The following is a 14,702-nucleotide window of genomic DNA, read 5'->3' as shown; positions in this document are numbered from 1 at the left end:
TCCCAGATAACTGCATCCCTATGCTCATTAGAATATGTGCCAATAACAAGTCCCGATACTGGAAAGCTCGACCAACTCCCCTCCTGCCGTCGTTACAGTTGTTGAAGCTGCTACAGCAGCCGTCTCAGCAATGGTTGCATAACGCTCGTCGAAATACTCAACCGTGACAGTCTTAATAGGCCCAACATCTCCGACAACTGTCCCTGGACAATCTCGATCACCTCCTCCCGGAGGGTCTCACTAACACGATCCTCTGACAATACGAGATCCTAACCTGGATCCGGTCTTAAGACGTTTTGTAACCACCATTCTGGTAACACATCATAAAGGTCTATGAGAACCCATATAATGACAAAGAGCCAATTCCCAACCAAACCCTGGGGGTTGTGACTTCCTTGCTACTCGTATGGGTCTTGCGCTTTCAGTAGTACGGGCCCATACTACCTTCCACACCTACCCATATTTGTCTCAAGTATCATCACAACGCCCTAACAATATACAAACATAGCGAGAGCTCAATCCTCACTCCTAGAGGAATACTGAATATCTCATAACTGGCCTCTCAGCCTCTCACGACCCACCCATCCATGAAACTTCCACCAACCCTGCAGCACTAGTGTATGCTAGCATACATAACGTTGGACCCCATGGACTTTTGAATATTCGATCCTACCCTAAGCCCTAATCAATAAGAATAGAACATAAGGCCAAATCAAACATTCTCAGGCTATAAGATCTTAATTATATACATCCGTGATGCATACACAAGTAACTACAGTAATGATGTCAATCTCATATAAGGAAACCCTAGGCTAGCAGGCATCATGTAATCATGCAATTCTATCACGCAATTCCTAAAGATCCCTAGCCTAGTACTAGCATGGTGTTCAAATATATCACATAATCAAATAACTATATGGTATTTTGGGGTCTACTTACTGGCTCTGGCTAATTGTACACCCTGCATCCTCCTTTACTTATTTTGAAAACCATTTAAAAATTCATATTAAAATCCTTTCCTTGATTTGAGACTGGGTTCACATGAGTGTTCCTCTAATTCACTCAAACCAAGGCTCTGATACCAACATGTAACACCCATAAAATTCAAGCCAAATTTAAACTTTTTAATACATTTTAAAACCATTAAGTTATTACAGTTTGTTTTCAAAATGGTTCAGACATCAGAGTATCCCCATAATCAATCATGAAAATATGAGGAGGTGCACAATCACGCCTTCGCCTTCCTACAATCATCAGAAGTGCCTGAAACAAATCAACAACTGTAAGCCCGAAGCTTAGTGAGTTTCCCCAAAATACCAACGCCATACAAACATAACCATATCATATAACCAATACAGAACAACATGCATAATAAGTCGTCAGCCTGACTGGACCGCCTCACAGGCCTTCAGTCTCTATGAACTGTTCTCCGAGTCTTCGGCACGTCTGGACTGCCTCGCAGGGCCTACAGCCTATCCGGACCGTTTGTCAGGCCTTCGGTCTGACTGAATCCCTTTGCAGGGCCTTCAGGTTATCTAGACCGCCCTGGGTATGTTGGCCTCCAGCACAAAGCAGGACTGCCTCAACCCAACCCCAAATCAAACAAGCATGTGTACATAAATATCATGCACTTTCATATATATAACAGTCGTACCAATCTAACAGATCACCAATCATAGCAACATCCTATAACCAGGATACCGATATAACAATCATAATAGCATAACAACATCCTATCTACCAGGATACTGATCTAACAGATCATAACATCATACAAGCATACTATAACCAGGATACGGATCTATCCGAAATATAACATAGCAACCATCCTCAACCAAGATGAAATCTAGCATATCAATAACATAGCAACCATCCTAAACCAGGATGTAATCTAGCATATCAATAACATAGCAACCATCCTAAACCAGGATGTAAATCATAAAGGGTCGGCTTTGGTGCCGTAGACCCTGTTAATATAGTGAGGATAACTCACCTGGCACTGTTGAAGTCCCGCAGATAAAACTCCAGCGGCTGGTTAACAGCTTCCCGAACTGTCAACGTCAAACAACCATAGCTCCGGTTTAACCTCTCATCATGCGGTCTCCGACGCCCCCTCCCCCCCCCCCCCCATGGAGCTCGTCACTGCCCCCAGCATCCGACAGCGGCGACAGAAGAAGACGAAGGAGGACACAGAAGTCCGACCGGTCCACGAGAGCAACAGGTCGCCGGTCTTGCGGTTCACTGCTTTGTCGGCAGCACGACAACATCACGGCAGCACAGCAGCGGATAAACTCGGCTGGGAAGCGGCTGTGGAGTTTTCACAGCCTTCATGCTGACGATTCTCGCTCCGAATTTGGTCGCCAATGGACCTTCTGGACAGTAGGACGAGGCACGATGGTTGGATTCGAAGATTTGGGATGTTAGCAATGGTGGTGGAGGCCGGAAGTTAGGGGGAGGGGTGGCGGCTGGAGGGAGTGTAGTGAGGGAGGTAGCGACTGTTGTTCATTTAGGTTTAGGGTTTCGAGAATGAGAGGTTATAAAACCCGATTCATACAAGCTTCTGTCCATAATGACATCTTTAGTCCCTCATCCCTCTTTTCTTTAAATTTTGATCCTTAATTTACCATTTGAACTCTTGCTCCCTTAATCTTTTCAATATAAGTCCAATAGTTACAAAAACAACCCCTCCTCTACAAATTATTCTCAATTAAGATCCATAAAATACCATATGGCCCCTCCATGACCAATTAATTTCAACTTACATACGTAATTTACTATTTTAGCCCCAGCCATTCAATATCCTTTCAAATTAAGTCCAGTATTATTCTTTAACCCCCGAAACAGACATTCCGATAATTATTATTAAAATTTTGGACTCTAATTATATAAGATAATAATAAATTACTTCTCAGGGTTACGGGTTTATTATTTAAATCCCTATATTTTAAACGGGATGTTACAGTATGCTTGATTCCCAATCCTCTGAAGAACTTTAAACGGTCCAATAAACCTTGGACTTAATTTTCCCCTTTTTCCAAATCTTATAAGTCCCTTCCACAGTGAGACTTTAAGCAAAACCGAATCTCCAACTTCAAAAGTCATCGGTCGCCTTTTCTTGTCAGCATAGCTCTTTTGACGATCTTGAGCTGCTAACATTCTCTCCTTAATTATTTTCAACTTTTTCAGCAGTTGATGGACTATCTTCGGTCCCATAAATTGCTTTTCCCCAGCCTCAAGCCAACAAGACGACATACGACATTTTTGTCCGTACATAGCTTGATAAGGTGCCAACTTTATGCTCGAGTGGAAACTATTATTATAGGAAAATTCTACCAAAGGTAAGTGTTCATCCCAGTTACCTTGGAATTCCAAGATACATGCTCTCAGCATATCTTCAAACGTTTATATCGTTCGTTCGCTCTGACCATCATTCTGTGGATGGTAAGTTGTACTCAAACACAACTTGGTACCTAATTCCTCTTGTAGACTTCTCAAAAATCGTGAGGTGAAATGGTTGTCATGATCTAACACAATCGTTAACGGAACACCGTGAAGCCTCACAATTTCCTTCATGTAAGAATTCCCAAGCTTATCCATAGACCATTTCTCATTGGCTGCTATGAAGTGCGGACTCTTAGTGAAGCAATCAACGACCACCCAAATCATGTCGTGACCATTATTTGTTCTGGGCAGTTTAGTGACAAAATCCATAGCACTGTCTTCCCATTTACCCATAGGCACAGGTAAAGGTTCTAAACTCCCGTATGGTTTCTGATGTTGTACCTTGACTCTTGCACAGGTCACACACTCGTCCACGTACTTTGCAATATCAAGCTTCATCGTCGGCCACCAGTACTAAGGTTTTAGGTCCCTATACATTTTAGTGCTACCAGGATGAATTGAGTACATGGTTTTGTGAGCTTCTTCCATCAAAAGATCTCTTATTCCTCCTGGCTTAGGTACTCAAATACGATGTTGGAATACCTTCAGTCCATACTCCGCTAGATGACTAGATTAACAACATCAACATCGAGGTCTCTCATCATTTTATTTCATCACACAATAACTGTCTACCCATGTTCTACCCAACATATTATTAGAATAACATTGAAACCTTGGAACCTTGGAACTTTATTTTCATTAGTAGAATAACAATAACTGGACAGTTCTACCCATGTGATAGGTCTCTCATCATTTTTATTTTCAAATTTAAAAAATAACATTGAAACCTTGGAACTTTAAATGGCCCCACATTTCCCTAATATCATATCCAACCGATAAACATGGATTAACATGTGATTTCTTTTTTTTTTTTAAGATTTGTTGGTTTTTTAAAACATCCTAAATTAAACATCCATCTAAATAAACTAGCATTAAAAGTGATTTGATGTTGCAAACGAGGCCTTGTGGATGAGAAGAGATTTTGTTGGAGTGCCAGAGGAACTTGAAAGCAAAATTTGTGCTTTCTTTTTCTTTTTCTTTCTCTTTTGTTTCTTTATCATATCTTTAAGCATCAAGGCCTGCTTTTCCTCAAATCATCAGAGGAAAAAGACGAGAAACAACAAGAAATCGAAAAATTAAAGGAGGGAAAAGCAAAAGCAAGAAAAAACTAGAGAAATTAAGAGAAGAATCAGAGGAAGAGGGAGAGTTTTTTTGCTTTTTTTTGGTTGAAGAAGAAGAATGAGAAAGAACCAGAAAAAGAAATGTCTACTCAAACTCAACCACAAAACAATCTAGTGAGCAACTTCAAACATTGATGCTCGTCAAATTTCAGGAAGTTTGAGTTTCAGTGGGTTAATGTCGAAAGAAGATGAATAGATGTCTAAATCTGCTCTCTCAACTTTTAAGGCGAAAGAGGAAGAAATAAAGAAGAAAAAATTAAAGGTTAAAGAAAGAGTTCAATCTCAGTTGGGTCGTATTGAAGAAGAAACCAAATGTTTTGACCAATCACCTTCCCCCTTTCCTTTCTCTCTCATTTCGCCAAAGCCTTAACGACTAGAGCATAGCGACCTCCTAGCGAGTGCTAGGGGTGGTGTTCTCATTGTCTTAGTGAGCTTAACGACCGACCTTAATACCCCCACTCCGTTCAGCCTAACAATTTTTTTTATTAACTAAAATTAAAGAAAAGTTGATACGACAATAAGACTTTGAGGTGTGGTAGGGTTTTCACGCGTCAAAAACTGATGTGGCATAACTTCAATAGTGAGCACCGCCCCTGTGACTAGTAGTTGTGATTTGAAGTGGTATGCATTACAGAGGCTTACAAAGATTTTTATTGGCTGAGCAAAAAGGTAGGGCTCTCATTGGCTTCTCTCTTGTTCACTAGATGTTGACTCCCAAAACTAGTATATTTAGATGATATAACATGCATTTTATTAATGAGTATGTAGTTACCTTACAGCCTAAAAAAAGTTTTAAAAGGTAAACATCTAATACTAACATTTTTTAGTATAAAAATCAATTTAATAACCTATTTAACAACAAAAGAGATTTTACTTAAAATAATAAATTCAAAATAGTGCCAATCGATTAACCCTATAATAAAAAATAAAGACAAAACTTCAAAAATGGTCCCTGTGGTTTTCAAAAATATCAAGTTTAGTCCCTAATTTCAAAAAACCTCACAGATGGTTCCTGTGGTTTCAAAACTTTTAAGACAAAATTGCAAGAATGGTCCCTGTGGTATATCTAAAATTGCCACTTTGGGCCAAACAGGTTTTAACTAGCACAAATGGTCCAAAAGTTTCCATTTTTTGCTACTTTGGTCCATTTTGCTTTAATTTTTTTTTTTATAAAATGATGATTTTGCCCTCTTTATTTTCTTTTTTCAATTTTGTATTACAAAAATAAAAGAAGAAAAGAAAAAAATACCCTTTCTCTCTCACTCACTCACTTTCACATTCTCTCTCTCTCTCTCTCTCGTTTATCTCTCTCTCTCTCTCATGTTATTTATCCTAGACACATCTTCTTACCCATGTTGTTCTTCTTCCTTAAGAACACTCAAGAACATCTACCATCACCATCGTTCGACCACCGCCCGCCACCACCACCACTATCCGCCACCACCCAAAGATGAACAAACACACACAAAATCAGATGAACGTACAAACACATAACATCTAAAGAACACAAAAACAAATCAACACAAACATCCATCGATTTTTCAACAGATTCAACACAAACACACACACACATTGAACACACATACACACAAAACCCTAAAATCGTTTCTGAAATGGAGCGAAGACAATAAAAACATTGGAGATGGTCTTTGATTTGGACCTGGAAAACGAGAAAGATACGAGAGGAATGGAGAGAAGACAATAAAAACATCAAGAAAGGGAGAAGGAGTTTGACCGCCGGTGGGATTGGGTTTAAGCCCCTCTGAGTTTGAACTCTGGTAGCAACAAGCAGCGGTCAAGACCTCCCCCTCATCTCTGAAATCGTCTTAGAAAGACGCTCAATCTATCGTCTCTGAAATGATTTTTGAAAAACTCGTCTATGAAAAACGATTTCTGCCACCACCATTTCCAGATCGTCGCCGCTCACCATTATCGAACCGCCAGACACCCATCGCCTCTTCTCTATCCCTCTCTATCACAGATATGCTCAGATCTATCTGTAACCACATCCTTATCATCACTACCTCCACTGCAATCAAACTCCATCAACCTTCGGCTACCTCCCACCCTCGATTTCTAGGGTTTTGTTTTGTTTTCAGAAATGGTTTGAAGAGCAATGATTTCATATTCAATTTATGGGCTTTCCAATGCCAAAACGATTTTAGATTCATGAGTGTGGGTGCTTATTTTGTAAAACAAACCTAAAAAATAGAGTGTCTTGACTGTGTGTTCTTGAGTTATGAATGCGAGAGAGAGAGAGAGAGAGAGAGAGAGAGAGAGTGAGTGAGTGACAGAGAGAGGGTATTTTTTCTTTTCTTCTTTTATTTTTTTAATACAAAAATGAAAAAAGAAAATAAAGAGGGAAAAATCGTCATTTTATAAAAAATTAAAGTAGAATGGACCAAACTAGCAACAAAATGGAAACTTTTGGACCATTTGTGCTAGTCAAAACCTGTTTGGCCCAAAGAAAAAAATATTCTCTCTCTCTCTCTCTCTCTCTCTCTCTCCACCAAGAACATGAATACCAAATTGTTTGTTCTTCGTGTAGCCAACCCAAAAGCAAGATTCCATTAACTAAAATTAACAAAGCTACGAATGCATTCAATTACAAGAGCAATTCTACATTTTAATTTTGTATGAACTGGATCAATGAATTGCCCTAATTCATATTTCATTCTTCATATTCATCTTACTAATGCCCCACTATTTATCAGAAAATCAAACACTTATTTAAAGGAAGAACCAGGAAAGATGACCATCATCTCTTTGAACTCCTCGATTACATTCTTGCTGCAGCAGAGATGACGGATCCCGGTGCCTCCATAGAGTAGACGAGCTCCTTAGCAGAAATCTTTCTGTCGCCATTGGTTTCGAAATGACTAAACCTCTGATTCCATTTCGATTCATGTTCAAGCTAAAGTGCCTAAAACCTATGATTACATTCTGATGCCAATTATCAATTGAATCGCACTCTTTGTTAACATCATAATCGAGCTTGATCAGAAATCATATTAACACACTGAAATCAAAAATATGTTTATAACATAGTGCTTCCACCAAAAAAATGCAATCAAAGCATGAGCATATCAAATTAACACACCTGCAAATCAAATCTTGAACAGATTAAACCTGATTGGAACGAAGAAGATGGTGCATTGTAGTCGTAGGAGGAACAAGAGCCAACACACACACACATACACAAGTGTAGAGGACTTTCACCCACTAGGGAATTGATTTTAGTTATGAATTCACATACGCAACACGATTTCATCGGAGCCCTTCGTTTTCTCGAAATTGCACTCGAGTTCGTTGCTTGCAAAATTGATATCTTCAAGACTGATTATGTAGTCAAGGATGTTAATGGGATGGTTCATAGGATGTTAATCGAAATACCAAACCCTCGATTTCTTGTCACACAGGATGAAGACGAAGGGCAGGGGCATAGATAGGTCTGGTGGGGAAGAGAATGGGTCGGGGGGTTAGGTTTAATATATTTCTTTTCTAAAAAAATATCACAAATGGTCCCTATGGTAGTAAAATGACGGAAATGCCCTCCGAATATTATAATCAAATAATAGTTAACAACCAAAATCTAACGGAGTTAGCTCAAAGGACTATTTGTTAAAAGTTTTGAAACCACAAGGACCATCTGTGAGGTTTTTTGAAATTAGGGACTAAACTTGATACTTTTGAAAACCATAGGGACAATTTTTGAAGTTTTGTCAAAAATAAAAAAGAAGAACCGTCTTCAGATGGGAGGAGCCGAGGAGACAACCATTGACCGTGTCACTTTTAAATAGTTCCTCCAAAGTTTTACCGCCATTATAATCTCACCGATAGCGACCAAGCTGCACACAGAGATAGCAACGATCGAAAATTTTGTTTTGTAAGTGCGATTTGAGAATTATAATGTTTGATATGATGAATTTTAGTGTTGCTATGCTATCGAACAGCTTAGCGGATTGAAATCTAGTTTGCCATACGAAAATCGACAGGAACAGCATGTTTTATAGCCTCGAAATTTCGAATTCACCGATTCAAGCTTCTCGTATCATGTCAATTAGGTTTAATTTATGTTATAATTTGATGATTTTGCAGATTTTCGTGCTTGATCGCAATCCGATCGTTTTTGAAGCTGTGATCGGATATGTTTCGTACCTTGTTCTAGTCATTTCGAGTTGAGCATCAAGTTTGATCCAGGACTACGCTGATTCTATCGGTATTTCCGAAATTGAAGGTAGTGAATTTCCGGTCCTCTTTTCCTATTTCATATCATAAATTTTTGTTCGTCTGTAGTAATTCATCATATCACATATTGCATTGAAAGAAAACTTCAGAAACAGAGTGAAATTACTAATCGCCTAATATTAAATGATGAACGTGAAGTTTGAATTACTTTTGCGAACACTCAGAGGCATGCAGGTTAAGGTTCTACATAGCTAATTCAGAAGATGATTGAACTCCAAAGTAGATCTCATGTCAGGTTAAATAGTTTAAATCAGACAACGCTTATAGTAATTTTGGTTATCCCGAAGCTGTTAGAAGCCTAAAATTGCTTCATCTTTGACATCTGCCATATATTCTCATATTTTTAAACTACCGAGTATGTTTTTCTTCAAAAACAGTAACACATAAGTCATGTTAATGGCATCATCTTTTGTCATGCAGTTCTTTTTACAATGCAAAGTTTTTGCTTCCATGAGCCAACATAATACAATGTAGTCATCTTGTTGACTCTCATATTCTAATATGTTCAGATTAGTGTGCATATGGCTTTTAGGTAGTCATCTTTAATGGTAATCACAATTGATCAGATGGCTTTGTTCATAGCTATAGTCACAGTTTTTTGGTTTTCCTTAAGTTTTCCCCTTTGTAAAAATGAACTGCAAACTTCTCATATTCAGATGATAATCTTTATCATTAGGTATTATTAAGGACTAAGGAGCATCAAATCATCTGAAGATCATTATATACACTGCAATGAAGTGTAACGCATGCTGGAGGGAGCTGGAAGGAAGAGCTATTTCTACCACATGTGGCCATCTCTTGTGTATCCTAAACTTATAATCGTATAGACTGTCGTCAATTACACTTCTTTCAATCAGTGAATGACATGATACACAACTTATTTTCCTTAATGAGATTCAAAGGTCACGAAGATGCCAGTAAGATACTAAGCAACGATGCAGCTTGCCCTATTTGTGATCAAGTACTTTCCAAAAGGTACTTTCTAGTTTTCTCCTTCCTCTATGTATCATCCATATACTTCTATCTATTCTCACCTTTTAGTTGATTATAAACTTAATATGTGTTTTTGCTTTCAGCCTAATGAAACCTGTGGATATCAACCCAAATGAAGAATGGGTAAATGTAAGAAAGATTCTGTTAGGATATTTACTTCAGTATAATGTTGCAATATCCAAATTGATTTTCATTAATTACTTTTACATTTCAGTATTCATATATCTTAACTTCCTTCACATGCTTCTCTGCAGATGGCTATGGCTGGCATATCTCCACAAATATGTATCCTATTAACTTGAATTATCTGGTCATATGGTAATTATACATATTAATGTATTATGTATGTGATCCATATATACATCTTTATCTTTCCTTGACACAAATAAAGTAATGAAGAGTGCATATAGAAGTGTCATGTTCTATATTGGGCAAAAGGAACTCGAAATGCAATTCAAAATGAACAGGATAGTAGCTCAATGCAAACAAAAATGCGAGACAATGCAAGAAAAATTCACAGAAAAAATGGAACAGTTGCACACTGCATATCAGAAAATGGGCAAAAGGTGTCAAATGATGGAACAAGAAATTCAAAACTTATCCAAAGATAAACAAGAACTCCAAGAAAAATTTTCTGAGAAATCCAGGTCAGCAGCCACTTGTCCATTTGTCCCCGGAATTTACAAACAGTAAAATTAAAAGTTTCACTTTCATCAATGTTTTTACTTTTTTACTGATAAGGCAAAAGCGAAAACTGGATGAGATGTATGACCAATTGAGAAGTGAGTATGAGTCGGTCAAACGGTCAGCCATTCAACCTGCAAACAACTTTTTCTCAAGGGGTGGTGGTGATTCTGATCTGTTTTCCAGTCCTGCTAACATGATGGATAACAGAGATCCCATGAGGAAAGGTAATCTCATTTTGTTTATCAAAAGTTATTTCAATAATATTATCCTGAAATAAAAAAAAAAAAAAAAAACCAACTACATTGAAATTTGGGGTTACAAGATCTATATAGAAAGGTTCATTTACTTGGTATTGCCCAAGAAATGCTAGTTCACTTATTTGCTGCAGATTGGTCGGTTTACACCCCTGACACTCCAGGACCTCGGGAAGATATATGGCCAGCAACCACAAGACAAAACAGTTCTAACTCTGGTGGGCCCTTCGACATCTCTAATAGCCCACCTGTGAAACATTCAGTAAATCCAGTTGAAAACAGAAGAAGTATTGGTCGCCAGATGTTTGGTGGCGGCGGTGGTGGTGGTGGCGGCGGCGGTGGTGGTGTTGGTGGAGCGGGAAATCCTTCGATGACATTGAGAAATCTGATATTATCTCCAATGAAAAGGCCTCAACTCTCTCGTACCCGACCTCAGTTGTTCACGTAAGTAACGTATTTTTAGGTTTTAATTTAATCGATGATTTTAGTTTTTCTTAATATATGCCATTTGGTTTTAACTTTTAAGTTTTAACTCTGTTGTTATCTTGGCTTATTTTTATCGTTTACAGGTTATAGATACCACTTAAAGAGAGAAGATCAACCGACTATATGCAATTGGGTATAAAATAAATCTACTGTAAGTCATCTTTTTGAATATTCATTCAGACATATTTTTACTTGGTGAAAGGTCCACTTAAAAGTAGGGAATTAAACGTATGTAGACACTCAAGAACTTGTTACTCCTTTAGTTACTAGAATATGATGCAAAAATAGGTAGCTACTACGGAAATGGGATTGTTTCTACTGTTATTAGAAAGAACGTTGAAACTGCTATCAACTGCCTTATAGCTGCCATTTTAATGTTTATCCATTTGGATGGAACTGCTTGTGTAAGTAGACATGATTTACAATTTAGTAATTTTGTTTTTATCCAAAAACATAATCAAACATGTAAAAAAAATATTTTTTTAATTTCTAATAGTTATAGATCAGTATCGATGATATATATATTTTAAAGACAAAAATTATGTTACAAAACTAAACTATGAATTTCATTAAACTTTTAAATATTTTAACATATTTTTTTTTACTTGAAAATATGTCAATATCGGCTTTGAATAAAGAATTATTAACTTTGATGTGTTTTTATTTAAATAAAAACCAAGTGTTAAAATTAAATTAAACAAACAAGAATATTCAATAAACTATTAACAGTTCTTATAGTTCTTAATATTTTATGGTTTCTATATGAACTTTTTCTTATATCATTTCTTTTTGCTAATGAAGTTGCATTCACTTGGATTATCCTTAGGAAGATTTTGTGACGTCCACCCAAGAAATTTTCAAAATAATTGTATGCTTTGAAAACTACAATATAAATTAGAATATAGTTTTGTTTTGTTTTTCTTGTTTTTCTTGTTTTTTTTTTCGATAACGCTTCAAACAACATAAATGTCATCAATCGACTAAAGCCTATTTTAGATGACGATTTTCCATACCATGTATGTTGCACATATTATTAATATAACCGTGCAAGCCGGGCTATAAGTTTGCGAAAATTTTGGTACAAAATTTAAAGGTTTACTAAATACGATTTATGCTTTAAGTAACGAACGACAAGCAAAATTTTGTTTTTTTCACTGGTGAAATGAACCTTGATTGGGCCCTAATTACGACAATAATTCTAGGTGAATGTTATATTTGTGGGATGCTGCTAATAAGATACCCCTTAGACACCCTATCATCACTTTTATAAAAAGTCAACCTACAATCAACTACTTGTAATCAATTTTTTTGGAAAATAATGCAATTTCAACAAATAAAAGTATTTCAAAAATTAATTAAGGTTGTCTAAATGGTAAAATGAGATGTCTTTTTAGCCAACCCCATATTTGTGTTATGTTTGAAAGTATTTTATAACAAAAATTTACGATAAATGTTTTTAATGAAATACTTGTGGAAAAACACTGATATGTTTCAACCCTCGAATCGGATATTCGGATTGGGTTCTACTCCATGAATTAACCAATTTCTACAAGTTTTTAAGGAAACAACTTTATTATCATGTGTTTACTACCCTACAATTCTTTTAATTTTATAACACTTTGACGGAGGATGAATACTTTACCAACGAACTTCAACCACAAGTAACAAATTAGGCACCTATATGGCACCAAAATTTTTAACTAACGTTTCGCTCAACAAATTCCACAACCTTGACATCTTGGCTTGGTGGAGAGAATGGAACCATAATTCCTGACACCGTTATGGTTTGTAATTTACTAGCTGTCTAACCTTCCACAATAGCTTTAATTTTTTTTCTCTTCATGACAAGGTCATATCGGAACGAAGGTTACGACTCACCTTTCAATCGTGTATTTGCTTGAAGAATTACTTAAAAGACATTGAAAGGATACAAAATTACGTTCAATTTGAACGACCACTTTTACCACCATCAAAAAGTTCGTCCTAGAATAAAAGATTGCACATGGAATATCAACTCCAATGACCGAAGTAGATGATGGTGAATTTGAAGAGTTACCACATTAAAAATATTCGATTATACGAAGACAACCAATTTCAAGACTATAATTGATAATATTCTCGGTTTCGACATTTATGTTTTTATGTAATTCAAAGTCCAAGCTATGATGTTTTATTATTTTCATTTTAAAATCAAATATAATACAAGTATTATTTGGTTGAGGTAAATTTTGAATAAAAGGTTTTCTTTATAGGTTTAATCGAAACCAATTTTTAAAACACAAGTTAATCCACAACCAAAACTTGACTACTTATCCACTTGAAGCCCAAAAAACCAATCAAAACATGTTAAGTTTTAACTAGAACCGATTAAAAACCAATTAGTTTTTAAAAGATTTGTTTCGGTTTTAACCAACTAATGTGCACCTCTAATCCCAACCACAAGAACTTTTGGAATATGGAAATCATAGTAGGTTTTGTATTGCAATGCTCAAGGTATAAATAGTACAATATATTACAAAAGGGGCTACAACTATATACATGGATGCAGAACAACTATTAATTTTACTTTAACACACCCCCTTAATTTGAGTCGGAGGTTCATGTATACTCAAACCATCTTTAAAAGTCCAAAAATAGATACGGAGGTAGTTTATTTGTAAATATATATGCAAAATTGATGAACTGATAGAAGTCTAAACCCTCTGTCGGATTGTAGGATATATCTTTATGAACGTTCTTTCTTCTTGGGCTTTTGGTTTTGACATGGTCCTTGTCTTCGCCGATCGAATTGCATGCTCAGATTCGACCCTTATTTGTAAGTATGATAACTCGCCTGATTGCAATTGACAAATACAAGCCAATAAATAACAATACATAATATGCATTGGGTTGAACCCTACACGATGAAATTCGATCTCACATTAGCAACTAATATTTGATTCAAAAAACAACCTAATTATCTAGGGTTTTCTCAATATCAAGAAAAATTTGTCATCGGGACACATCTTTGTTAGTTCAAAGACGTCAATATGTCATTTTAGTGTGCGGAGGAATATCAAACAAGATATGCAACAAACTCTTGTAAAAACTTCTAATCTAAATCTCACCCTCAAAACAAATCACTACAAAAAAGATATGTTGAACTTTTTGCCATTTAAATATCATCATGCCATCACATTTCATGATCGTTATTACCAAATTTATTTTTTAATACACCAACCTATTTGTTATATTAATCAAGAAAATATTTCTTGAATTCAATTTTAAAGAAGTGGAATTATGGGGATCTTATTCTAATGACTTTGTATGAGAAATCCTCCACCATAAAAAATAAATAAATAAAAAGAAAAGAAAAATAAAAAACTTGGCACATACTCCGGAATAGGATCCACTATCCAGCAATCACAACCGC

General features: G+C 36.3%; 1 protein-coding gene across 4 annotated transcripts; it reads left to right on the top strand.

Moving 5' to 3' along the window:
- The first annotated feature begins 8,377 nt into the window (after positions 1–8,377).
- LOC111913979 (E3 ubiquitin-protein ligase CCNB1IP1 homolog) lies at positions 8,378–11,719 on the top strand. Of its 4 annotated transcripts, none has more exons than XM_023909730.2 (10): positions 8,378–8,508; positions 8,721–8,859; positions 9,547–9,672; positions 9,773–9,845; positions 9,947–9,992; positions 10,118–10,148; positions 10,255–10,510; positions 10,605–10,774; positions 10,969–11,248; positions 11,374–11,719. In XM_023909730.2, the coding sequence occupies exons 3-10, from the start codon at positions 9,603–9,605 to the stop codon at positions 11,378–11,380; spliced, it is 933 nt and encodes a 310-aa protein (XP_023765498.1). In that variant the 5' UTR covers positions 8,378–8,508; positions 8,721–8,859; positions 9,547–9,602; the 3' UTR covers positions 11,381–11,719. The 4 variants fall into 4 exon arrangements, with proteins under 4 accessions (XP_023765498.1, XP_023765482.1, XP_023765506.1 ...); XM_023909714.2 differs by having other exon boundaries at positions 10,939–11,248; XM_023909738.2 differs by lacking the exon at positions 11,374–11,719 and having other exon boundaries at positions 10,969–11,252.
- Positions 11,720–14,702: the final 2,983 nt, after the last annotated feature.

The sequence above is a fragment of the Lactuca sativa genome, chromosome 7 (genome assembly GCF_002870075.4).
Source record: "Lactuca sativa cultivar Salinas chromosome 7, Lsat_Salinas_v11, whole genome shotgun sequence".
NCBI classification, from domain to species: Eukaryota; Viridiplantae; Streptophyta; class Magnoliopsida; order Asterales; family Asteraceae; genus Lactuca; species Lactuca sativa.
The sequence above is the reverse complement of the archived record's forward strand: the minus strand, read 5'-3'. Positions and strand labels throughout refer to the sequence as shown.